The 26,842-nt window shown below is 39.5% G+C and overlaps 1 protein-coding gene across 1 annotated transcript in view; it reads left to right on the top strand.

The window, feature by feature from the left end:
• Positions 1 to 25,822, top strand: part of nxph1 (neurexophilin 1) — a 50,511-nt gene extending 24,689 nt beyond the window's left edge. The window contains exon 2 of the mRNA XM_042435989.1: positions 23,856 to 25,822. Coding sequence (XP_042291923.1) covers positions 23,856 to 24,611 — 756 coding nt within the window. The 3' untranslated portion in view covers positions 24,612 to 25,822. The remainder of the gene's footprint in view (positions 1 to 23,855) is intronic.
• The last annotated feature ends 1,020 nt before the right edge of the window (positions 25,823 to 26,842 follow it).

Genomic DNA, 26,842 nt, shown 5'->3' with positions numbered 1-26,842 from the left:
ACAGGACATATCTGTTTGATTTTAAAGGTACCCTGTGGAGTTCTGTTTTTATGAGTGGGTCCATGTTTTGTTTGTACCTTGCCCACACACAAGGATGCACATATGCAAGTAAATGAATGGCACAGTTCACATTCTGTCATTCTGCTCATAGACCCTGTTGGTGGCAGTAATGTGCCAGCATATGTAGCACTGTACCAAGAGGGGGCTGCCAGTAAGCAAACATGGATATAAACAAACAAAAATTCAAACAAAAAGCATTGGAGGTAATAGAGTAAACAATGAAAAAGAGAGCTTGAGGGAGAAAATCAAACCCTGCCTATCTTCACACCTCGGAATACCTGACCAATCACACGTAAAGTAGACATGATTGTCAGCTTGTCTGTTTCGGACAGTTACAAAAATTGCATTACATTAATTACATGACATTACAGTATAGTCCATAGAGTCACGGTGAGCTGTTTTGCACTCTACCTTGTACAATGTGCAGTTGCATATGTGTGTGAAAGACAAGTCATCTCAAGGTACATTCATTACATCACATTAGGTTGTATAATCTACTGTGAGTCTGGTGATGGGTTGTTATAGGAAATAAAATTGACAAATGTTATAATAATTATTGATCCCCTATTCATTTAACACATCATTGGACAGTAAAGTATGTATTATGTTTCAAATATCTCTCCTCCCTTATATCTGTGCTTTGACAAGTCTCATTTGTAGGTCATTTTACTGCTTTTTCTGTCAGACGTCTTGTCACAGTGACAGCCTGTCTGCGGCAGTGTGACCAGTACATACCCCACTGCCCCCAGACGTACCTCCCGGGAGCCTGAAGCTCATCTGAAAAGGATGGGTGACTGTTTAACAGGTCTGGTTTATATCATACCTCGACAGAGTGCTTTGATACAATGACATCGTGTGGCCACTCAGGCGGTTCAGAGCTGCTGAAGTGAACAGAGATCTGATATGGAATTAAAGGGCCAATTAGTCCTCAGGTAACGGATAACAGCTCACATTCCTGTGCTGCTCTGCTTTGATGAGGCGGAGAGAGAAAGACAGACATGGCATGAAATCCGGAGCGTGGCATTCACTTAGCAGCCTCCACCCTCTGGCTTCAGCTGCGACACAGGCCTTTGATTTTCCCATTAGCAGCTGGAATAGAGGAACCATTGCCTAAACCTACCTGGCTTATGATGTTCAAAAATGAGCAGTGGAGATAGTGTTAGCCTAACCCCACAGCCCCTCCTCCCGTCCCCTCACACATGGGCTTCAGTCAGCCTGATAAGGGCTAATCTCAAGCTAGCTGCTGTTCATTTACAGCTGAGCTTACCCAGAATCCACATTAATGTTGTGTGGCGGGCCTTATATCCACTCGTCCTGCCCTCTCAGAGGCTGCTGCAGCTCTGAGATGCAGGTGAGCACTCGGTTAGCTTTATTGGAATGAAAATGAACTTCCCCCCACACAGTAGTGTGTTCAAGAAGTGCGGATGGGCAACATGCTTTGAATAGGAAGCAGCTGGTGTGAATTTAATTGGAATAGAAAGATAAGACTGGCTAAAAGCCACCTATTGGCCATCACTGTGATTCTACTTCTTTTGAAAAAGCTGTGGGAATACTTTCAATTTGACTTCTGAGAAGTGATTTGAGAGTGTTTATCTCCCGAGTTTTCATTATTATTATTAAATCATTTTGCTTCATTTCTTGTATTTATACCAGTCTTGTAATAATTTCTACTTTGTCAGCAGTGAACAACATGGTGGTGTTACATTATGCTCATAAATACTCTAATAAAGGTCATTAATGAACAGACAAGTATGAACAATATCAGCACTAGAACTCCAGCTACTTATCTAGATTCTTTGTATCACACTTAAATGATCTGCAATTATTGCAGTATTTTGTGCAGACAAAAAAGTTCTTCTCATGGATTAATATATTATATCTCTATTCATTAGCAGACACAAGACAAAGGGCCAAATCCACAAAAGGATTGTTCAGCTTTTGAGGTCGTTAAACATGTGCAAATGAGACAAAAAGATAGCATGTGATTCACAAAGCACCCGCAAAGGTTGAAACGCACCACAGACTGCGCTGCCAAACATATTGAGTCATGGTGTGCCTTTGCCATTTGCATGTATATAAACTGGGTAATAGTCATACATTCAGCATAAAATTGGCCCCCTTCTATGCAAATAAGCCTTGTTGCAAAAACAGTCCAATTCACAAAGACCAGCACTTATTGCTGGTCGGAGTTATTAGTGTCTTCAGATAGTCGGCGTTAACTGTGCGCACACTCACTCCTCACTCTCTCTCTCTCTCTCTCTCTCTCTCTCCTGAATCTTCAAGTTTGTGAGGCTAGAATGATATTAAGAGCGAAATCTACAGTCAGACATGGGGGGGATCAAGAGGGGTTGTGGGCTTATCTTGGATTAAAAAATAAAAATAACAATGCTGATGGAGCTGAGGATTCATCCATACAGTAAGGGGCTGCAATTCCACCATATAAACCTGGAATCTGTATGTAACAGCTGATCTATGTAGATGTGTAGCAAAACACATTATACATTAAGTTACTGCTGCTGTGCCACGTGCGTAAATGCGCACAGCCTCTTCCTCAATTTGGAGACGCACTTATCGTTTCAGCTGCTGTATGGTGCTGCAGCCAGCTGTGACATGCAGCCAGCTGTGGGCAACAAACAGAACATACGTACTGATGTTTCTGCAAAATCCCAGATACATTCAGTGACACCTGAACAACATTATTGTAAGATTTAGACATTAACACATTTCAGACCTGCCTGAGTGACATTAATAGCTGTATTCTGACATTTGATAGTTCAGTAGATCATGTTATAGATGCGAAAAGGTAAAAGAAGCAAAATACATGAAAGTTGGTTTGTGATTGTGGAGAGCTTTGTGTATGTGCACCTCTGCTGATTAAAGACACACAATTTTTGTGCCCTCTGCAGTTTTCATTATGGACCAATCTGTGTGCTGAAATGTGGAGGAAAGCCTGAAACACTGGGAACAGCTCTGCTCACTCAATCAGATGCAAAACAAGGACAAATTGCACTCAGCTGCAAAACCTAAAGGGTGTGTTTGCGCCAGTATATCATTAGTGCATTCTTTTGTGAATAGGACCTTAAAACAGGACAGTAGGACACAATCCATTCATTGTGGATTTGGCCCTAAAAGTCTACAGCCTTGCTAGTGGCTCTAGACACATGCTAACTTGTTGATGTTTAGAAGGTATAATATTTAACATGTTCACCACCTTTCACATCTATGTTCACAGCACTGTAGCATGCTAACATTTGCAATTTAGCACTAATTTGGACAAGTTAGTTTTGCAGGTATTTGGTCATAAACCAAAGTTCAGCTGATGACCTGATGATGGTCTGGATCCTGTCTCTAGTCTACAGAAGAGGCTGTAAGAATCTAATTCAATTCTCTCAGTATTTATTATTATTTATACATCCAACAGAGATGAAGCAACATTAGCGTTCATTTTCAGGCATTATGTCCTCCAGATGTAGGTATAATATCACTCTGCTTTTAGCTCTGTTTTGGTCTCCACCAACTCCTGAGAAAAATATCTGTCTCTTTAGCTGCTTAATGCTCCACTATGTTCACCAGCTAGTCTCCAACTGTGTCTGTCTGCTGTTTGGTGCTGAGCAGGTAGTGTACAGTGTACTGTTTTCACTGAAAACAGCTGCCTGCTGCTGATGGAAACCAGGTTTATGAGAGTGGTGAGAGTGAACTAAACAATGGAGTTGAGGGCTGTAAAAACCAGAACACTGAACTGAAAGATGCTTAAACACTCCATAAAGGTGAGGGAAATCACCAAATTGTTACAGTTCTCTGTGGGTTTGTTACTATGAGTGATCCTTTTCATAGTACACATAGTTTCTTCATTCATTGTAAATATAAAAATATCCATGGGTGCCCCTTTAAAAACAAAACAAAACAAAAAATTGAAAATCGGAATTTTGGGAGTGTTTAAATTTGAGAGCTAGGGCGCCACTGGGCCATGCTAGGAGAGCTAAGAGCTTGAGTTTAGAAATGCTGTATGTGTCAGTAGTGGTTTTACTAGTGGACCTGAAATGTGATGCCGTTTAGAAGTACTACTTATTTAGTCTCCGAGTAAAGCAGAAATGGCAGTCAACTGACTAAACCGACTGTTTATATTGTGCTTACGTGATACATATTCCTACGTTAAGTTGTGTTTAATCAAATTGGCTCAAACTAATTGACACAGAGAATGAACTGACCTGGACCCAGTTGATAATCCTGCATACTCTCATGCACCTGGATCAAGATGCACTGTATTTGATTCAATAGGGGCTCAGAAACAGAAATTTGCCCCAACACTAACTGGTTAATCCTGCCATGCAAATAATCATGGCAATAATCAGTCGAATACTTGATTATGAAAATAAGCACCACTACTTATTTTTTAATTTCTGTTTCCTAGTTTTATTTGCTGATCATTCTTGAATCCACTGACTATGCTTCTTGAGAAACCTTAATTAAAAATTTGTGATTCAGTGAATGTGCATTAATGCATCAGTGCTGTATCTTTGCCCGCTCCCCCCGCCCCCCCATCCTTTCCCTCTTTACTGTCACCTCATGACCTGAAAATCAATGATAGACAGTAGCGAATTAAAAAGCATTTCTGAAATGCAATTACAGGCAGCCAATACAAAGAGCTGGAGTGACCCTGTAACTACATCTTATTGTCTCAGCTGAGTTAGTTATACCCTCAGCATTTATATCATATTGATTACAGCTTGTCACAGGTTTGAGATGAGGTCCTTCGGGGTCAGTGGAAGCAAAAATGGTGGTTTATTGGATTATGGGTTTAATTTGATTTCAGGCAACAACTCTGCATAGTAATGAGATGTGGCTGCGCTCCTGTGACTCTCCCTTTACCTGACTGCAGTTATACCCCATCCTCATAGCAACCGCAGGTCAGCTCCACCACACACGCTCAATTCAGCCCTCCACATCTCATGTGTAAGAGTAAATCAAATAAAGCACCGGACTGGACTCCATCCTATTGCTGAATATCTATTTTGCATGTCTCAGTGACTGAGAAAATGTGTGGGGTTTAACATGGGGGGGATTTGGATGGCATTCCAAGTAAACTAAGTTCATCAACCCTTTAGTGCTGTGATAGGCCGTTTATACATAAGTATATATAGCGTCCAAATAAAAGCTGAAATGATGTCAAAAGTAATCCATGACTGCTGCCGTGTCAATTTCCTAGTAAAAACTTTAATATCTTCCTAATATGAATGAGCTATATAAAGATAAAAGAGCTGAAAAAATATGTAATAATTTGTACACCCCTTTTTTGTTCCATTCTGACTGCTCTCAGTACGTGTTGTGGTCTTTGGTCCTTCAGCAGACCATCTGTTATTTTCTTTTGTAGGCTGTGCTTGTACTGATGTAGCTGATGATGGGTTTTTTTAAATGTACTGGAGGGTTGCAATCATGGCTTTATGTATAATATTGTAAATTTTCAAATACAAGCCGGTATTCAAATAACGGCAGAGACTAAAATAATAGAAACAAAAGGCTGGTTGTTAAAACATGTCCCCCCTCAGTTTTTTCAATGCAGAGACGATATATCCCATGTTTGTTAACACATCTGTTATAATAGCATGATATTGATTTTGTTTTGTGCATTACTTTCTGCTAAGAAACTTCTCATACATCAAAAAACTTTATTATGTCTCAAATATTATACTTTCACAAGGCTGAAGAAAATGTAACTGTTAGGGACAGCGTACACTTCTTTCTGCTGTCATGACATCGTGGTGACGTATATTTTGTAAACGGTTGTTGATTTTGATTGATTTTCACATTTGAATGCTCTGCAGTCAGGTGTGCAGGATATGATTATGTGTATCTGTATTTCAGTCATGGTAGGCGGGACCTATGTTGCAAGTGGGTGTGGTTTGGACTGAACCAATGACAGCACATTAAATAGTGTCTCTGCTGGAAGGTCTTATTTACTGGAGAGCATGCATGGAGTGAGGAGAACACAAGTCCTGAACTGACTTGTGAATTATACTAATGCTAAATTAGTAATCAAAACAATTACACTAATCCCACAGCAAAGTGTTGGAACAAACTCAAACATGCTGTGTATCTGTGTGTTAAGCGGACTAACTGGGGAACAGAAACAAACTCCTTCACCTACAAGTTCAGCTCTTATGTTAGGGGAATACTATGCAAACACTAAAAACAGCTTAGTGAAAAGTGCAGGAGGAACAAACATTAGTTGAAATCACAGTGTTTAAGTCCGTCCTCGCTGTGTTGAGAATGCTCTTTGGATATAGGAAGAGTCATACTGTTTCTGGAGATTCAAATAGAAGTGTATTATTAAGTCACACAAGAGGAACTCACTTATTGAGTTCAGTTATTCTGTCAAGATTAATTCAAGACAATCCATAGGATTTAACACTATAATGGAAACAGGAAATCACCAGCGCTGCAGTTCTTTCTGAAGCGTGATGATTCATGTGAACACTTGGGAGTTGCTCTTAAAAGTTAATTTTACAGTTTGCTGTAAGTAGTGCAAGTTTCTTGATGAATGTGTCTTATTATTATTATTGCTCACATTCAGCCAAGAACTTTTTTTTACCTTTATTCTTAGAAGTTTGTTAAATATGGGGGCAGACCTACAGGATAGACACAAGTCTGAGACAAGTGAAAAAATAAGTCAGGGCCTGCACTGTATGTGAGTGCTGCAGCCCTGCAGTGAAGTGACTGAGTGACTAACAATTAGAGAGAAAATGCAATTTCATGACAGAAACAGGGGGAACAACAGGATCTAGTAAAAGCTAACATCTCTGTATCCACACGTCAAAATGTTAATGTGTTGCTCTCTGTTAGATCCTCTCAGTAGCCTGAGAGATTAATTTCAACATCACACTAATCAAAACACTAATTACATGAAATAAAACAGCTTTTTGCAGATGGCAACAGAATTAACTGTTCATTTCTATTTAATTCAACTAATGTTGATATGCATATTTATCTCATTTTCATGATGTGTAATGAGTCATTGTTTGTTCTTCTCCAGGACTGGAGAAGCTGCAGAAACTGCTCATTATGAATAATGAAGCAAATAACGCCACACATTACACACATACTGTACTTTCAGCTGCGTACTTGCACAGTGAATAATTTAATGCGATTTGTGTAAGTAATAATCCTTCATAATGCATCCTTTACTTAGAGGAGGAATAGACAGAAGGTGCAGAAGTGGTTGCTTAAAAGCATTGGAGGCAATGGTGGGAATGGCGACGGCGGCGTGTGCTGGGGGAGTTATTGCTCCACTTACTTTACAAACTGAAAATCTCATTAAGTGTGACACTGAAGATTAGTTGAGAGGGACCAAAGTGGAAAGAGAATGAACTCACAAAGGGGCTGCGAGGAGGCTTTGGCTTTGTTTGCCATCATTAATTCAGCATTGAAACAGCTCAGGGGGGAGCTCCAAGCCGCTGATCAGAAGAGCTGCGGATATGACAGGTGAACAGGTGCCCTTTTTCCTCTCCAAACACTTTTCCCTTTTAGCTCCCCTCCTCAGGTCTTAATTGAGGTGAGCTGTGTATTTGGGCCATCTGCGTGCTGACAAAATAAAGCCTGCTTTGATTTATGGTACCTCGGGACGTATTAGCTTCTGAATTTCACCAGCAAAGCCTACAAACTCCACTTGTAAACTCCAAGACAACAGGAGTGGGGAGGATGTTTTATATTTTACTGGAATTTGTAGTAAAAATTGAAAAATGAAAAAGAAGAAGCTACAACTCGGCCGAATGAGCTGTAACAACTTACACTATGTGCAAAAACACTCTTGATTAGTTTAGACAGACACTCATTGTTCTATGTATCAGTGATGAGTTGCTTCAGGTGTGGAGCACATGTAATTCAAAAGTAATAAATAAATTTATGTAAAAGAACCATACAAAAGCCACCACAACTTATACTAAATGCCCCCTTTGTAGTTACACCTTTCTGTTACCCCAAGAAAAGTCTGAATTCTTCATGGCATGGACTCAACTGCTAGAAACATCCCTCAGAGATTATGATCCATGTTGACATGATAGCATCCACAGATGCAGCAGTTTTGTCAATAATTTTGTAATGCAGCACATCTCATCCAAAGATGCTCTATTGGCCTGATGTCAAAGCAGGAAAATCACAGGTGCAAATAATAAAATGAATGAGAATTCCATTTAGCACACTAGCTAGGTTTCAGTCCAAATGTAATTTTTAACCAATTTTCTAAAAAAATCTGCAAATGAAAAGGATCCATCCACTACTGTTGCAAATGCAAATATTAGGAGTTGGTTCATCAAGATAAACAGTTGGTGGAGCTAATTCTCCATTCAGTGCCATTAAACCATTGCAGTAGGAGAGAGGACACAACAAGATGATGTCATTCAAAGAGCTGCAGTCAAAGCTTAAATGATGTAAAACCATGTGGAGAATGTGATGGAAATATGACATTTCTGTTTGTTTCATGTATTCATTTGATGTGTCCTCATCGCTCCACACAGATCTGATGTTTTCATCTCTTCAGTGGAGGTTTCACTGATATTTAAGTCACATGACCATTGCACTTTGTCTCATTTTTATTGATACACCTACTTTTCCACCTTAGTCAAGCATAAAAAAAACATCTGCATTTCCACTCAGGTTTTTTAATGCTCAAATTGAAAATGCAAAATAAAAACAAGTGGATGGAAATACTGTCATGGCTTACTGAGACACTTAAATAGAATAGAGCCATGGTAAATGTTATCAGTAACACCTGTTCTTTTCCTAATATGACAAGTCAAATTGTCTGCAGTGAAAAAGGTGTATTGAATTGAAATCTGAAGACTGCGGACATCACTAGAGTAGTCCTAGTAAACTGTAGCCATACAGGGATGGACATGGTAGACTTTGGTATTTAAATGATGCTCAGTTGGTATTAAAGGAGGCCAAGAAAAGATTTCATACACAATTACACCATCACCACCGACCTGAACCGCTGACACAAGACAAGATCCATGGATTCATGTTGTTAACATGAAATTCTGACCGTATCACGTGCCTGTTGTAGCAGAAATCCAGATTCGTCAGACTTGGCAATGTTTTTTCTTCTTCTGTCCACTTTTGGTGAACCAGTGCCTGCTGTTGTCACAGTTTCCTGTTGTTAGCAGACAGGAGTGGAACCCGCTGTGGTCCTCTGCTTTTGTAGTCCGTTCACTTCAAGGTTTGACGTGTTGTCAGGTCTAGGATGCTCGTCTGCATACTGTAGCACTGTTGTTATTTCAGTAGCTGTCACTTTGCTGTCAACTTGAACCAATCTTGCCATTCTGACCTCTCTCATTGACAAGGGGTTACCGGAATTTTTTTTGTTTTTTCATCACTCTCTGTAAACCCAGGAGATGAGTAGATTGAGATTCTCAAAGCACCCTTTCTATAATAGACCTTATTCACAGCAAACCTTCTGACTTATCATAGTAGGAAAAGTACAGATGTTAATGGTAGCAACAATGTCTCCATTCTATTCAAGTGTTCCAGTAAAACATGACAGCGTGTGAACATGCATAGTATCAGGACTCTGAAACTGAAGCCGCTAATTGGAATTCAGCCATCATTGCTTTTCCTACTGTCACATGTCAAAATGTCTTCAATGAAAAAGTCCCATCATCTCATAATCAAAGCCACTCTATTAATATTTCTTTACAATTAGGATGTTTGGTCTGAACAGCGAATGAACATTTAGACTGCGTCTGTTTGCTCTTATCCACTGAGGTGCTGATTGATTAATTTGCATGAACAAGTAGCTGTACAGGTGCACCTAATGAAGCGGCCACTGAGTGTAGATAACTTGACAACATCATTATGGACATGAATCTGATTATCATTTCTGGAAATCCTGATGACTCAGTCATAGTTGCACAACATCAGGCCAAAATTTCTAAATTAAATTCGCTCATCTGCATCCCAGTATGCAAAGCACACCTGGCTATGGGAGCTGTTTAGCTCAAACTCACAGGGTACACCTAATAGTTGGGTTGGATTAAGGTCAGATCACGTTCCCACCATAGACCTCCGGACTGGACCAAGACCATCTCCTCTTAAGTCTTGGTTGTTTTGGTCTGCACCTGAGTACGATTACTGTGTCCAGCCCCGCCCAAACAAATCACACCCAGGAGGAAAACGAGTTTGATTCAACCGGACTAAAAAGCACAGGTGTGAAAACGTCGTTAGTCCCATTATTTGCACAGGTCTAAGAACAGTCATTCTTCATTATGTTGCTTGTTGTATTTCTTTGTTAATATTCATATGAGCTGGATTTGTGCACCTGCTTAAAATTTGTGTTTGAATGCAATAAACATGCTCAAATAGATCAAGGGAGAGAAACTAACACACACACACACACACACACAAACAGTCTGCACATTTGTATTCACACGGACCAAGACAGTCTGCTCTAATGATGTGTTGAACACTCGGCTTACATGACCATTAGACAGCTCCAGTACATGGGCAACCTGTGATATTCCAGCAGTATTTAGCAGCAGTGTGGCGCCAAGCACCAATAGTTTAACTCATATTGTGTGGTGTGGATGTTGATAGCTGTTAGTGGCTGTGTTTCATGGCTTATGCTCTCTGAGGAACACTTTATGAGATGTGGACACTGGGACTGAAAGCAGCCTCTTAATGCTTTGGTCATGTCTGAATGTGCTGCTCAATGTACCAGAGCAGGAAACACATCTGAGAATAGGATGTAATCTGTGTCACACATCCACAAAAGTGTTTCCTCAAATGTAGAATTTATTTGGGCAGCTCTTCGAAAGGGATTTTTTGAGTTATATTACTTATTCCTTCAGTGCTGTTTCAGCAATGATCAGTGATATTTGTGCTGAGCACCGAAATGTCCCAAATGAATGGCACTGAGTTTCTGTTTACTTTATATTGTGCGATAGAACTTTTATATCAATTAAATCTAACATATGGTACTTGCTGTGCACAATCTTACACTACAGACTAACAGTGTTAACACTGAACAAAATCCAATACAGTCAAAGGGCTACGTAGATACACAGCCACAGATCTGAGCCAAATTCGGTGTGAAATTTGACAGATATTGATACAACTATGAATAAAACAATCCCTCCAAGCAACTATCTGCTATTCCCTGTGCTTCTGTGCCTTTTGCCAGCATGTGTCTTTCAGTGTCTGCCACCCCTGCCCTACTAGCTAACATCTCTAATCAGGCCTCAACTAAAAAATGTCCACTTTGAAAAAAAATTCTTAAACCGTATACAGTGTTGCCAGAACAGTGAGAAAAACTCAGCAAAGATTCATAATAACTGTGAAGCACACTGTCTGTTTTACTCTGAGCTAATAAACTGTTTAAAGGTACATACATCGGAATTTAATGCATCACCGTTCTTAACACTGTGTCCTTCAGAGTGCTCTTGACTGTGCTCAGTTCAATAGTAAGTTCAATATATTACCTGTTCATACTGTTACATACAGGATACTGTTACATTCAGTTCAGTACTACACAAGCATTGTGTATTAAATTGATAACTCAGCAGCCAACTATTTGAAATAGTTATTACTTCGTTGTTTCTGCTGCTTTTGCAGTCTTTCAGTAAGCTTTTAAGTTGTATGACATGCTGTGTATCACAGCTGAGCTGACAGTTGTGAGGAGCATCACAGCTAAAAGTTATTGATTCATTCAGTGCCAATAATTAATCAGTCAGTTCAGGCTGAAGATTTCTTTGTACATGTACAGCACACCTCTAAGTATCATAAATCTCATCGAGCGCTAAACTTAGTTACCAGTAGAAGCTAACAAGTGATGCTAATATTTATTCCCAAGCACAATTGCCCCAAACTCCTCCTGATCAAAGGCAGTAACTGAAGCCATAAGTTGTTTAGATGGATATTACTAACCCTTAAAGTAACAGTAACAGTAATTACATCCAAAAATATGGGCGTAGTTACTGTGACATCACCTGTTGGTTTCTGAAGAGCGGTTTTGAAGCTCAAAGTGAGCGGCTCCGGCCGTCACCATCTTGGCAGTGCGACCAAAACCGTTTTTTGTACCAGGCTGTAAACATGTTTATTTCTGCTGTAAAGTTGGGCATTTTAACATGGGGGTCTATGGGGATTGACTCACTTTTGGAGCCAGCCTCAAGTGGCCATTCAAGGAACTGCAGTTTTTGGCACTTCTGCATTGGCTTCATTTTACAGCCCCAGATGTTGCCACTTGCCTTAAACCTATAAAGCATACACAGTCTGCAACATTTCAGTCATCCATTCCCCAGTCCCATCCTTGGGGACTAGCTAAAATGTTTACCATTGTCTTTGGGGATGTAATAATTTTGTCGGGCATTTTGTATTAAATACTTGAAATAATAAGTGAGGAGCTAATGACTGATATCACATCTGGGCTGAATAGATACTGAGTCACTGCAGAATCTGATTTTATCGAATAAGCATGGAGAAGTGAAAGAGAACCAGGAACAGAGAAGTTGGCCTCTGGCACCTTCTTACCAATCACTTACATACTGTACATAGTACAGTACCAAAGCCTGAGGTTGAAACCAGTGTAGAAGCATCTTAAGGTGCAATGCCACCAGAGACACTTATTTGAAATTAAAGCCTTGGGTCAGGCTCATTAACAGCTGTCTTATCAGCACTGCTGTGTTGGACAGGGTGGGGCACCACGACAGAAGTGATAATAGTGCAAGGGATGAAGTAGTTTATGTGCAATGGGTGAAGTAGTCTGAATTTTAATCCTTTAACTCATACCTACTGATGACTTTTATTGCCACTAGCTAAATGTCTGAATGACAAAAACAGCTGCACAGTCAATGATTATTGCATGATTCCATAAATAGGAAATTGTGATTCATCAAAACCAGTTTGTAGCACATGTGCATGGCCCACCCTGTAAAAAGAACATCCTTCCACACCTTTCTACCACGTTCATTTATCAGTGTACAGCCTGAGATGGCTCAGTTTTCTATACGACTCTGCTCAACTGAAGGTTAATTGTCCGTATGTTCAGGGTCAATTCTCCTCAGTCTTCCTCTTCCTATATTGTAAAGCTAACACCCTCATATTGTCCTCTCTTTCTCTTTCTCCCTCTCTGTTTTCATTCCCTGGAGCTTTTATGAGGCTTCTTTCATACACCACATTGTGCTTGAGCCTTCATTCTTCGCCCAGCGTTTTATTCCGGCCCTGCTTTGCAGCTCCCTCTGCATGGATATGATGATTGGAAATTTACAAAGGAGCCAGAGAATCTGGAGCTCATCTCATCTCAGATCTTTTGTCTTCTGTCTTATTCAACAGTAAAAAAAAAAAGCAAATGGTGCCGGCCCCACTCATTTTCTAGAAACCAAAACCTGGGATGTAATTCTGTTTGACTCAGTTTCCTTCTTGTTATTAACTCATGTTAAAACTAGAATTTACAATGCATGGTTCCTGGATGTATGTTCCTCAGGTATTTGTTGTTCCTAACCACTACAGTGTGCGCAGTATGAATTAATACAATCTAACCTCTCAGGCCATTTCCTTCTCCTGTCACTGAGGTGCAAATTACTACAGTGCTCACAATACAACATGGATTGCAATGCAAGTGTTGAGATCTGATTTATTGTTCCACTCCTCAGCTCTTGGCAAAACACAGCCACATCAATAATACCCGTGTGTTCAGCAAAAAGCGACAAGTTAATTACAAGAACAAATGAAAGAACTTCCAGGATTTCCTCTAGGAGTTCGGGGCACCACAGGGTAAATCTGTAGATGATTTTTATTATCAGTGTTTTTCCTTGATCCAAATGAGGCATAACGAGTTCTTAAAGATAGGGAATTGAGCCGGGTTTAACTGTATGCTCAAGTTGTATGCCTGATTTTGGCAGGTGGGAAGTCAGTGAGGGATCATGCCTTTCTTTCCTACTGGTTGGTTGGGTCATCTGTTTGGAGGGTGGTTGGGATCTGGGGGAACAATGTGAATTCTCAGTCCATGAGCCCCAAGAACTGGCTCTTGTTCTTTATCTGAGCCCGCCCCCTTGTCCTACAGTGTAGTTTACATTGTAGTGACTTGGCGTCTTTTACAAATATTAAACCTTCATGATTTTAAAATTCATATAGAGTAATTTTTGACTCAGTCTGATATAGACTGGCATAATGAAACACTCAGTGGATTAATAATTATTGCATTACAAAGCAAGTGGGCAAAACCAACATAAACAACATCAGCGTTTGGTCTGAAGTGCAGGGCTGCAGATTTTGGAGGTGTAAATGTCAGTTCCTCTGTTAATCTCTGCAAACAACAGTGACCAAGAACCCCTTTAGAGGGGTAGAAATAGTGGGAGCCCTCTCAAATAGATGCATACAGGTAATCAAAGTTTGATAGGTTTGACGGTTGAAAGTCAGTATCTATTAATTATAATCTGTAAGGTGTAAAAGTGTGTGTGCACAGGTGAATGTCAGGTTAAAAGTGTGAGGTAGGGGCAGTCCATTTACATTTTGAATTTCTACATACTTCAGCTAAAAAGTTGTACTGCAATCCTGCAGGTTGCTTCTGGACTTTTAGACAAGACTCATTAAGCATCTCAGACTGGCTTCCCCTTAAGCTGCAGGCACTCCCTATGATCCCACCCAGTTCACTTCATGCAGAGTTCCATCTGATTTAACTTCCACTGATGAAATCTCACAGCTCTCCAATGTCCAGCCAAATTAAACAAGTGATAGATTCACCTCTCATTCAGGATATCTGGTCTGACCACTCAACCGTTTTTGTTGCTGAGTGTAAATCCGACAATATATATCATGACTAACTGAATCTCAAACAGTTAAGAGATATTACTTTTACATGATTTAAGTTATAAGTTTGATATTCAGCATCCTATTCAATGTTTTTTTCAATTTGGCTTTGAGTTGTGAAATCTAGTTTTAATGGCTATTTTAATAGTGCAAGTACTATAAGTGCTATTGAGTGGCTAATGAAGGCTCACACTGGTCCAGGTTGTGGTTTTTTGTGTTATTACATTGTCGCCCTAATGAGGCAAACATTTCGAATTAAAATTAACACCTGAATAATTAATACCCTATAATTTTAGTAATAATATCCAACAGTCATAAACATGCATATTAATCTTGCTAATCCAAATCTGTTCATCTCTATGAGTGATATTAAAAGCATGTAGCCAGTTTATGGAAGTATTTACATTTACATAATGCTGTACTGAACACCTGCTGCCTGGCTAATCTTTCCTGGAAAAAACTCTGCAGCACACACATGAAATACATTAAGCTGCATAAATCTCAAATCATAGAAATAAATGCTACATATTGACAACCCACGTTGCCAAGAAAAAAATCACAATAGTGGTTTAGAACAATGTGTGCTTACTGTGCATACTGAGTTTAAAATGTAAAAAAAACACCACCAGAAATGGAAACAAAATAAGAAAAAAATACGGTAATGTTTTAAAATCTGTTACACTGCATTTAAGTTAAAGTGAGGTGATGCTGCATCCTGGCTCTAGTTCCTACTGTTGAATCACTGTATCCCGCCACAGCCTACAATATGTACCCACATCGTGTGTCTGGGATAGTATTAGAGATGGCTTTGTCAGTGGTGACAGCTTGTCAATCAGAGAGCACATCTGATGGTTATCAGACAGCTTACATCACACACTAACACTAATGCACTGCAACACATTCTTTTCCACATGACCTGTGGCTGGAAACAGCTGAGACATCTACAGGACAACATACAACTGCCTCATACCAGCTGGTATAAGGCTGAGATCAAAGGTCAAGAAAAATGAAAGGAATTAGGCAACACAGAGGGGGAGAGGAGTGTACAGTAATGTCAGAGCAAATTGAGACAACTGTTGCTCTTAGGCAGGGAATGGGAGATAATTGCCTTATTTTAAAGTTTTATTGAGATTTTAATCTTTGGTTCAAGAGCAAAAAGTATTCAGAAATAAGATATGATGATGTAAAACACAGTTCAGCCCCACAGCGCTGGGAGTTGGTCCTGTAAACCAGCAGCTGCCCAGCATGCAGCTTTTATGATGCTTTTATGTCTGGTTAATGAATGACCCACCAACAGGCCGAGCATTTCAAGTATATTAGTCTCTTGTTTCCACATGGATATCTCTTTATGTGCTGTATACAAAACAATGAAAATAAAAACATTTTGGATTAATTCACATTATAATCTAAGGGCTCAGTTACAGCAGTTTTGACAATCAAACTTAAGCGTGACAGACTATGAATGTATTTTATAATGATTTAATCTTCTAAGGGGCCTTGGGGTAAAAATTACACATCGGCCCGCATTGCCCCCCACCCACTATTTCTTTCACTCTCTGTGCAGTGTGCATTTATTTGTCAGTAATTAGATTGTGGGAATCTTGAAACCCGCTGGCTATCTGTCGGACGACTATTTAGTGTCTGGAGGCAATGGACAACATTTTGGGTCTTCCAGTGTAGCCAGCAGATATCCGGATAACACATATCTGGGCCAAGACTTTCTCTTCTGTTCACTAGTCATTGTTTACAGTCTGATTAGTAACTTGAGACGGTATAGACGACGTTTCGGCTAATCTCATAAACAGATATATGCATATGAATGCAAAAATTGCTAAATTGTGGTCACATGATAGCTGATGGGTTCTAAGATTGCTCAAACGTGGACTACTCGGACTTCAAATGGAAACCAGAAGGCTTCCGGTGCCAAAATCTTGACCGTTGCCTACAGACTCTGCATTCATATACAGATATTTGTTTATAGAGATTAAGTTTGTGGTGACTTGATAAGACACACATTTACTTAGGAATATGGAACACATATGCAACATATAAGTACAGTATCAACTTAAATAAAAGACTTAAAGCCCCTGTACAAGATGGGGCCTCAAGATTATGTAAAAAAAGGCAGGTGCCACTGTAAAGGCCCTATCATTTGGTTTATTTGGTGCTTTAGTGGTGCATACAGTACAGCACAATGCAAATTTGCAATTCATCAGACTATCCGCCATACAGTAAACCTTGAGCCTTTGGGCCCCCTGAGGGTCAGTTGTTTGGTTGGTAATCCAGACTTGGGATAAAGAACCTTTGGAGCACAAGCAAACCTGGTTAAGGTTGGGCATTTGCTGAAACAACTGATGCTGTCATCTTTTTCAGGAGAAAACTCCCAAAAAACCACAAACAACAGCAGAGCATTTCTAACTAAACTAACAACAAACTAACTCCAATTTTCGCTATACATTTAATCATCATTTTCACGTTTGAAACTTTTGTATTGATGATCACATTTAGTTGCAGAAATAAAGACAACTTACAAACCAGGTTTTTGAAATCATGAGCCCTTCATCCTGCCACTTCACAAATATATTTTCTCCATTGTATAATGAAGGTGAACCTTAAAGAGACATTAAAAATGAATGATCAAAATAGAAGTAATAGTGGCCAATATATCCTGACTTTTAGTCCCTAGAATGGGTCAAACCTTTCCTATTCTGCAACGTAATAACATCTTTTTGTTACATTCTCCCTGCTTGGTAAACTTTTAAACTCCACGTCCCCAGTTTGTAACACAGGCTTTCTTTTTAAAAATGTGTAGTCTTTAAGTCCATTTCTGATTTTCTCAATCTTTAGAAGACTTCCTCCAGAGCCACAGAAGACATTATACAACTTATTTCACAGAGTGAAATGAGTAATAACTGTAATACTATGAGCAAACTGACGTGTAAAATCAGTGGCGTGTATCTTTAAGCTATGTCATAAGGTGCATCTCCTAACAGAAAGATGTCAGGTAAACAGTCAACATGTCTGCTTTCCTTCTTTGTAGGTGAATAAATGTGAGGTTTATTAATGGCATGCACTGTAAAGATGTACTTATTTAGATGAAAACACTGGCAAACTTTTGATAGCAGTCAAGAAATGTAGAAAGTGCTCGGCAGCATGAGCAGAGACTTTAGTATAGAAGTCATGTCTGGACTGGACAGAACAGACAAAGACTGTGCGGCTTGCCTTGCCCAGCAGTCTTCCTTGCCTGGGGGAAACCAACTGGCTGTCTGGCTGGTAGTCAGGTATCTGCGAGGCCTGTGCTGGCCGCGGAGCCGGCCATGTTTACCAGATGCACTGTTCCCTCAGGTGAGCGCACTACAGCTGGCAGCTCCAGGATCCAGCGAACCCACTGGCCCTCATCCCAAAACATGCTGGATGATGCCCGAGTCTGAGAACTGCACAGATAAACATGTCTGTATGCACCGCATAGAGCCCACCCACTGGACAAGACAAACAATGAGCACAGATAAACAGCTGCAGCCTGCACACTTTATGCTCAGTGGCAGTCATATAGCACTGCTGCAATTAGTTTGGATAAAGACACTCTAGTTCTTCAATGGTATACCCTTTTTTAAACATTAATTTATCAATATCAGTATCTTCACAGACAGAGTGGTGCGTATTCCCAGGGGAACATCTTTGACCTAATTCAAGTGGATGATTATGCACAAAACGAATGTAGATATTCTGAAAATATAAAGTAATCGAGGCAAGGCAAAGCACTGTTTCATCTGCTGAACAGACTGTGCAAAGCTTAAACTGCCTCTTTATAACTCTATGAAATGTGAGGTGGTTTATTGTGATGGAGCTCTTATTCTGGCTATGAACTAACAGGCTTCATGTAAACAGCTGGATGTCTAACAGCTGGATGTCTTTAAAACACAACATATAGGATAAGATGGTGTTATTCTATATTTAACCAACAATGAATTGATCTACTAGTAACAAGAACTGTGTGTGTATCCAAACCCTGATATATCTTATTCCTCTGTGCCATAGAGTTCCACCGTTGTCGTAAAATTTTTGCACTGGGTGACATGTTCCTCATTACCATGGACAATGAAGTTTATTTTGATTCAATCCCAAATACACCATATTTTGATCCTGACCCCTGAATCACTGCCCACATCTGAGAAGTCTGGTGTTTTGCTCATTAATGGCTGTTTCCTCCATCTGGAGAAACAATCGATCTATCAGGGCTTTGTTGATGGGATAAAGACTGGGGATGACATGTTTCTACATAGCTAGCTAGGTTACCAGCTACATCCATGGAAAATAGTGACAAAAAAAACATTTCTTCTATCATTATGAAAAAAAGAAAGTTAACAGTTACTACCAGCTGCTACTTCCCCCGTGGTGACTTAAAATTTCATTAATGTAACCAATACATTACTCGCTACTGAGTGTTTAGGGAAAAAAAATAGAATAAAATTCTCCAACTGTTCGAAACAGATATTGGCTAACATGAACACAAAGTCAGGCTGAATAAATTAAGTGAAAGGCAATCAGAATTCAGTGTGATGATCAGGCTAACATCAACCCTCCTGCTGCTGTAAACACTCACTAGAGCACCAAATGTGTTTAACTCCTGTGCTGAAACTCTCCTTCACAAATGTACTATGTTCTACTTTTGAGTAATATCAGCTAAAAACTACAGCACCCAGCTTTTTCCAGACATTACGTAGCCCATAAAACAAAATAAAACCATATTTTTGAGAGATAAATTTAAAGATTTACATGTTTTGGTTTCAGGAGGAACCAATGGGGAGACTGTTGGTTTGGGTCTGTTCATGCTATTTGTTGACAATAAGAAAAGTACAGAATAACACCAGCCAATACCTTTACATTCAGTAGATGTCTAAGTTCATTTACATACAGGCTAGTATCAGTGGTGGAAAGTAACTAAATACATTCACTTACTGTACCTGACTACTTGTGCTGTACTTAACTATTTCAATTGAATGCTACTTTATATTTTATTATTTTTACTCCATTATATTTATTTACTAGCTGTACTAGTTACTTCTTTTTTTTTTTTTTTTTTTAGAAATTTTTAAAAACTTATTATGTGCAAATAATGAGAGACATTCTTATATATCATATTACCCAGGAGTATATAAAATACTTAAAATTGGCACTTTTTTCCACCTGCTACAGAGCTGTTTACATGTTAATACATTAGTAATATTGTTCAATTATAGAATGTATAACATAATACTTATAGGTGTCATCCTGCATAATAAAATGTTACTTTTGATACTTATAATACAGTTTTGCTGTCAGTACTAAAATCTTAAATGCAAGAAACCTGCATGCAACAGAATATTTTTACTCTGCTGTTTAAGATGAAAAAAAAAACAAGGTTACACACCACTGTATTGCTGGCTTGTTTCATGCTTTTTATGTCATTTTCTACAGCTGACTAAATGTTCAAAGACTGAATTTCTATGAGGATTAAAAAAAAAAAAAGACGATTCCCCTCAATGCTACTGCATCTCTAGCGTTTTGTCTTGTGTTTTAATGTTCAGTTTTTAATAAATTCCATTGAATGCACTGTGAGAAAAGGGACTTTTCCCGATCCTCTTCATAAGCAGGCACATTATCATAAATCCATTCCAATGTAATCCTCACCCTCAACTGTGCTGTTATATTCTTCAGTATGAGAAGGCCACCTCACCTGTTTGAATAGGAAATGATTGCTGAGTGTGTCTGCCTCACGCAGCCAAGTGCTCTCTGAGTTTAACCCTTCGCGCTAAAGATAGATCCCCTGAGACCCTCTTCAGCTCCCCTGAGTGGGCTTTTAAGTTCAGTCAGCTTCTGTTTGTTTCTTCACTTTTGATTTCCCTCATGTTTAATGTAGAACAAGATCTCCAGTTGGCTTGTGATTTAACAGTTTGTACTTACAGGTTTGAATGTAATGAATACCCTTTTAATGTTATTTTTTTCAAATTAGCCATCAGTTTGTACCTGTGAAAGCCACAGCTTGTTGGCTGATGATCAGTGTTCATTTTAGCACATGAATTTGATGTAGTTTTAGTCGTATGACAAAAATATATATTTGTTTTTTCACATTTTGTCATTTTACGGTGGTTATGTTCTCATCCATTGCTAGATTAATAGAAAAGGCACTGTTATACCAGACTCCTTGGTAATTGCAGTCATTCCCAAACTCACTGTTGTTCTTGGTTACTTCTTGCAGCTACCTGTGCTCTCCATGGTAGAGAAGCTGATCATTCAGAAGCTGGAATCACTACAGTAGTATTCACAGTCTAGGTTTAGTTTGAGACGAACAGCTAAAGCATAGTATAACACTGATGCTATTCCTTTAGCGAACATATAGAGAAAGAAAGAGAAAGGTCACATTTTACATTAATCCTGCACTCATAGCCTTTATATATGAAAGATAACCAACTTAAAGTGAATGTTCAAAGTTAATCTTACATGAACATCACCACTAGCTTGTCACATTAATGTTAGCTTTCCTTTCTATAAATGTTGTTTGCTGGCTTGCTTCTTTGTATAGTTTCTCCCAGCTGTTTGGTAGTTTTGTAGGTTCATTGTCAGTGGTATTGTGATACAATTATAAATTTATAAATTTCCCTTTTTCCCTCTTAGAACTGCTAACATTAGTTTACTTTTTAATAAATGTTCATAAATCTGTTATTTTTTCTTCCAAGAACTGGAAACATTAGCTAACATTATGGCAAAGATGCAACGCAATGCTAGATGCTTCTTATTAGCTACCCCTACACCTACGACAACTGAAAATGAGTGCCCCAACTTGTTGAAGAAAGATCTACATGTATTATTTTATAAATCACAATTATAGCTTTGGCCAAGAGAAGTAGTTCAACACAAACACTGTTATAAAACGTAATCCAAAACTTAAAAACCCCTTCAAGTCCAATCTTATTTTCATTCTGGTGTCAAATCTGTGCCATACTTCACAATATCGGTATATTCTCCTTGTAACATTATGTATAAAGCTGACTGTATGTCCCTGTGCTGCTGAGAGACGCGCTGGGAGGCAATTCAATTCGAAGGGCCAACTGATTGGTAGCGAAACCTTATTTTCTAAGTATCGATCCTGGGGGCAAACCGCAAAATGCAAAAACCTCAGCAAGACGGATCTGCTGTCACGTCTTACAGTAGAAATCAGGCAATCAATGTCACATACCTCCACTGGGGCCTGTATGAACCTAATTCCACTCATCGGCACTAAATAGTGAAAACCCTTGGGTTCATCAATCATCAGTTCAAGTAGCACTCTTTAGTTAATAGGCCGGTCTTTACCTGCTGAACAGCTACTGCCTTTATCTGTGTGAGCCAGCGGATACTCCCTCTATTTGACAGAGGGAGGAGATGGGAGCAATATGTTTTACTTTGATTGCTGTATTCTCTTTCTCGCTCAGCTTGCTGCACTATAATTCCCAATTTGGAGCTGTCTGCCTTCATGATTTGAAATTGAAGCTTGCAGCAAAGATTGATTATCTCTAACCCCCACAGAATACATTTGATCGGTCAATTTTGTAGAAAACGGCATGCTTGAATGTGAAAGTCATTATTTCCTGAATGATATAGATGATATAGATAAGTAATATTTCATGAAGCATCACTTCTCCCGATACAGAAGTACATTCTTGTATTGGCAGGGCCAGCCCAATTCTTTTTAGGGTCCTGTACTGAGATCCCCCATCCACCTTTTTGAAATTACACATGATTCTTTAAAATTATAAACAAGTGATACTGTAAGACAAAACTATCGCTGGGAGAGTAAAAATTGCATTGACTTTCAAAGTCAGTAAAAAGTAAAAAATGCATTGACTTCCATGATATTAACAATGAGCTGAGAGGAAATTTGAGGATTTGGGGCTGTTGGGTGGCATAAGGAATTAATTAGCTGTTATTTTAAAGGGCATCTACACCCACACAGGTGTCTCCACTTATTCTAGCTGATTAGACCTCTGCTTTAAGGTGTGTTTGGCCATCAGTGGCGCTATGGAAAAGTGTCTTGTTTGTATGTAATACTTTAGTAATGAGAACACATATGCATGTGTGCAACATTACACATTGGCTAATGGTTTCACGCTATTTCACCGATTGAAAGTTGGGGCATTAACATACCAACAAAGGTTGAAATGCATCAGGAAAAGACAGAAGACCCATTTGATTCCTGTACAAAAGCTTACAGGAGCTGCTGTGTGCTGCACTTAAAGAAAAGTTGGAAAATTAAAGGTGCAATGTGTAAGAATTGGCCACTGATCCAAACAAATAGGGGGCAGCATATCACCAGAAAGCACAGTCCCCCTCACCCTTCCCCCATTATCACTCACTGAATGTAGTGTAAAGCTTACTGTTTAAAGTGAAACTGTGCTATAGTGTCGTCAAGATATTAAAAATTTTACAGAGACATTAGAGCCAGCGGTAAATTACCAAAGAGCTGCAGTAAAACTATTATTTCTTGACATTTTGTTAATAATTTTAGTTAACTTTTGAATGTTTTAAACTAAAATTCTGCGCAGGTCTTACACATTGCGCCTGTAACTCAATGTACATTTACCAAACCAACCAGTTATTCCTCTTCACTATTGATACACAACTGATGAAGCATGCAAACAAGTATCACCTCTGTGCGACTTGTCTTGTCAAAGTAAGTTTTCAAAGCTGAGCCTTGTGGCTGAGGGGCCATTACAACTGTGGTTCTCACCAACTGTAGCTGCAGTAGGTGTTTTCCCCTTAGGCCACAGCAAGGAAATATATTCAACATGTGTGCTAGACATTAAGAACATACTGTATTTTAGTGAAAAAATACTAAAATACAGTGAACTAACAATATAATTAATATTATATTAATAATTATAAAGGTGTGAGTTGCACATGCCAAACAGGTTCAAATGAACAAACAGGAGAGCCACAAACACATTGCACATCAGCTGATGGATTTTTTATTCTCTCTTCCCCAGGTCACAAGTGCCCACGCCTCAAAGTCAGACATTGTGAAGTCTGGGAGCCCCAAATCCACACTAAAGCATATATGGACAGAAAGCAGTAAGGATATGTCCATCAGTAGGCTGCTGTCACAGACTCTGCATGGCAAAGAGAACAGCACAGCCTTGGACCTTCGCTATGATACTCCAGAACCCTACTCTGAGCAGGACCTGTGGGACTGGCTGAGGAACTCCACAGACCTACAGGACTCGCGGCCGCGGGCTAAACGGCGGCCCATGGTCAAAACGGGGAAGTTTAAGAAGATGTTCGGCTGGGGGGACTTCCACTCCAACATAAAGACGGTCAAACTCAACCTGCTGATCACTGGTAAGATCGTAGATCACGGCAATGGCACCTTCAGTGTCTACTTCCGCCACAACTCCACAGGCCAGGGTAACGTGTCTGTCAGCTTGGTCCCTCCCACCAAGATAGTGGAGTTTGACGTGGCAGCGCAGCAGTCAGTCATCGATGCCAAGGATTCAAAGTCCTTCAACTGCCGCATAGAGTATGAGAAGGTGGAGAAGGGTGCCAAGAACACGCTCTGCAACTTCGACCCGTCCAAGACCTGCTACCAGGAGCAGACCCAGAGCCACGTCTCCTGGCTCTGCTCCAAACCTTTCAAAGTCATCTGCATCTTCATTTCCTTCTACAGCACCGACTACAAACTGGTGCAGAAAGTGTGCCCGGACTACAACTACCACAGTGACACTCCCTACTTCCCCTCCGGCTGACGTTCCCATACGTTCACATGCAGCATAGTGGACGAGTGGAGCACAGACTGGGGCTTCTACCTAACCCAGAGAAATGTGTATGTTAGCCGTTCTGTCCCTAAACATGTCCATATCAGAGTGTCAGCCATCCCAACTAATTTCCCAATTTAATGTTCTGAATTTCACAGCGACAGCTTTTAACTGTTAAAGAATGCGGAAAAGAAGACTGTAAAATGCTTAAAATTACCTGAGAAACTCTGTGATTACTAGGATTATTATCGGTTAGATTTGTTTTCCTGAATTATGTTTTATCCCTGTGTAACCATGTGTAGATAGCAGGGGATTATTGGTCATTTTATTGGGGTTGTTATCACTATTTAAACTCTACCCTTTGTTGTTTGCTTTAATGTTTAGTTCACACTCCTTGTCAAACTAGATGTTAATAACTTTGTTTTGCTATTTCAGTATATTCCTAATACAATGCATTGACTCTCTGGATACCAACATATGGACTGTTTGCCCCTGCTGTGCTATTTACGCTCTGCAGTTTATCCTGCATAACTGGAAAACAAAATTAACTCCTCATTTAAAAAGAATTTTAAAAAAAACGAAATCCTCTGATGTTTTTACAAAACTTGCAAGGCAGCTGAAGATGCAGTGATGATTCTAATGTGAGTTTAATGCTTTTAGAGATGTGAGGTGGTCTTACCTGTGTAGGGGTGAGCTGGGACTGAGCAGACTTCTCCCTCAGGCGAGTTTCAGCATTAATGCGCTCTGATACTGTAACACTGTCAATCCTCAGCTGTCATCAGAGTGCTCCTGCTAGTACAGCCAGATGTTGAGTTCGTTGGGTGATTGGTTCATTCTTGGCTGATTGAATGTCTGATTACTTGACTGATCTATCAGTGGGTTGTTTGAGGGGGAGGGGGCTTGCTCATTGTCACTTAATATATCAAATGTAATGTATTGAATTCTATATCTTAGAACCTAATTTGTGTGAATGGTTTGTATTGTACATAGTTTATCCCAATTGCGCTGCTTCTGTATATGCCCCCCATGAGCTGTGTTTACCCCCCTTCCCGCTCTTGTTCACTCCATTTATGCTCGTTCTTGGTTCCTCTAACAAAGAAAATGATGTTGCTGCCCTAGATGTGAATTTCATGAAAACAGCAATCCTGTACAGAAGCTGTAAAACTGACTAAATATATTAAAAGTATTCATTGAGTTTTTCTTTATTGGGGGTGGGTGGTAAGGGATGGAGATGTACATATGAATTAAAGAATACAGTAAATTTTATCGATTGAATGTTGGTTTGTGTGAGTTCTTTCTGTCAGTCTGGCTGTTAAAAATGAGTCAGTAAGTAGTTGTTGAAGTTTGGTTACATATCACTACACCTATCAGTTGATTGAAGGAGCTACAATACCAGGCTCCAGTGTGTAGTAATACAATGGCTTACAAGAAAATAGTTCTGAGTTCCCGAGAGCTCCTGACAAGAGAATTAAGCAGCACAAAGAAAATAATGGAGTTTACTGCACTGTGCACTGTGTTGTGGATGCTTAAAACATCTTGTTACTAGTGTGTTGCAATTTAAAATGGGTTGTATTCTAGCCCAGGGTGCTGCAGTTCATTTTGTTCTGAGCAGTCACTGGCAGGCTGCAAATCTCTGACCACAGGACTTCACACACTGATGTCACAACTATCACCAAACAGAATGTTGTTAGTGGATAATTCTACAAAATCATTACATTTCAAAAACAATTTATCACTACAATAACCACACTGGGAACTAAAAGATGTTTAAGGTTATGGAAAATAAACTATGGTTAAGGTAAGGTGTTGTGGATATTTTGAGCGATGGTCAGGACCTCAGTGGAGAAAAGTGGACACGAGCCTTTGATGTCTTAAAGCTGGAAATGTTTATTGAAGTACTTGATCAAGGAGAACTGAAATAGCGAACATCGAAGTCATCTGCAACTCGGATGCTGTCTCTTTCTGTTCTGTCCTCTGAAGGTCTGAGTCCTAGTCTTTATCAGCCTACAATATGAAAAATTAGTCTAATTGGTTCACTAGTTTCTAAACAAGGAACTGCATTTTACCCGTGTCAGTTCAGGTCACGTTGCATGGAACTTCAGCAGTTTTGGTTTGAATGTCTGACTGTGTCAATAGAATCTACACATCCACCTATCTGTGTTGTTTAGGAGAGCTTCCTCCGACCTTGGTGACCATGGCAATGCTAATTTACCTTCTATCAG

Source organism: Thunnus maccoyii, chromosome 15, assembly GCF_910596095.1.
Source record: "Thunnus maccoyii chromosome 15, fThuMac1.1, whole genome shotgun sequence".
Lineage (NCBI taxonomy): Eukaryota > Metazoa > Chordata > Actinopteri > Scombriformes > Scombridae > Thunnus > Thunnus maccoyii.
Note: the sequence above shows the minus strand (reverse complement) of the source record. Positions and strands in the feature narration are given on the sequence as shown.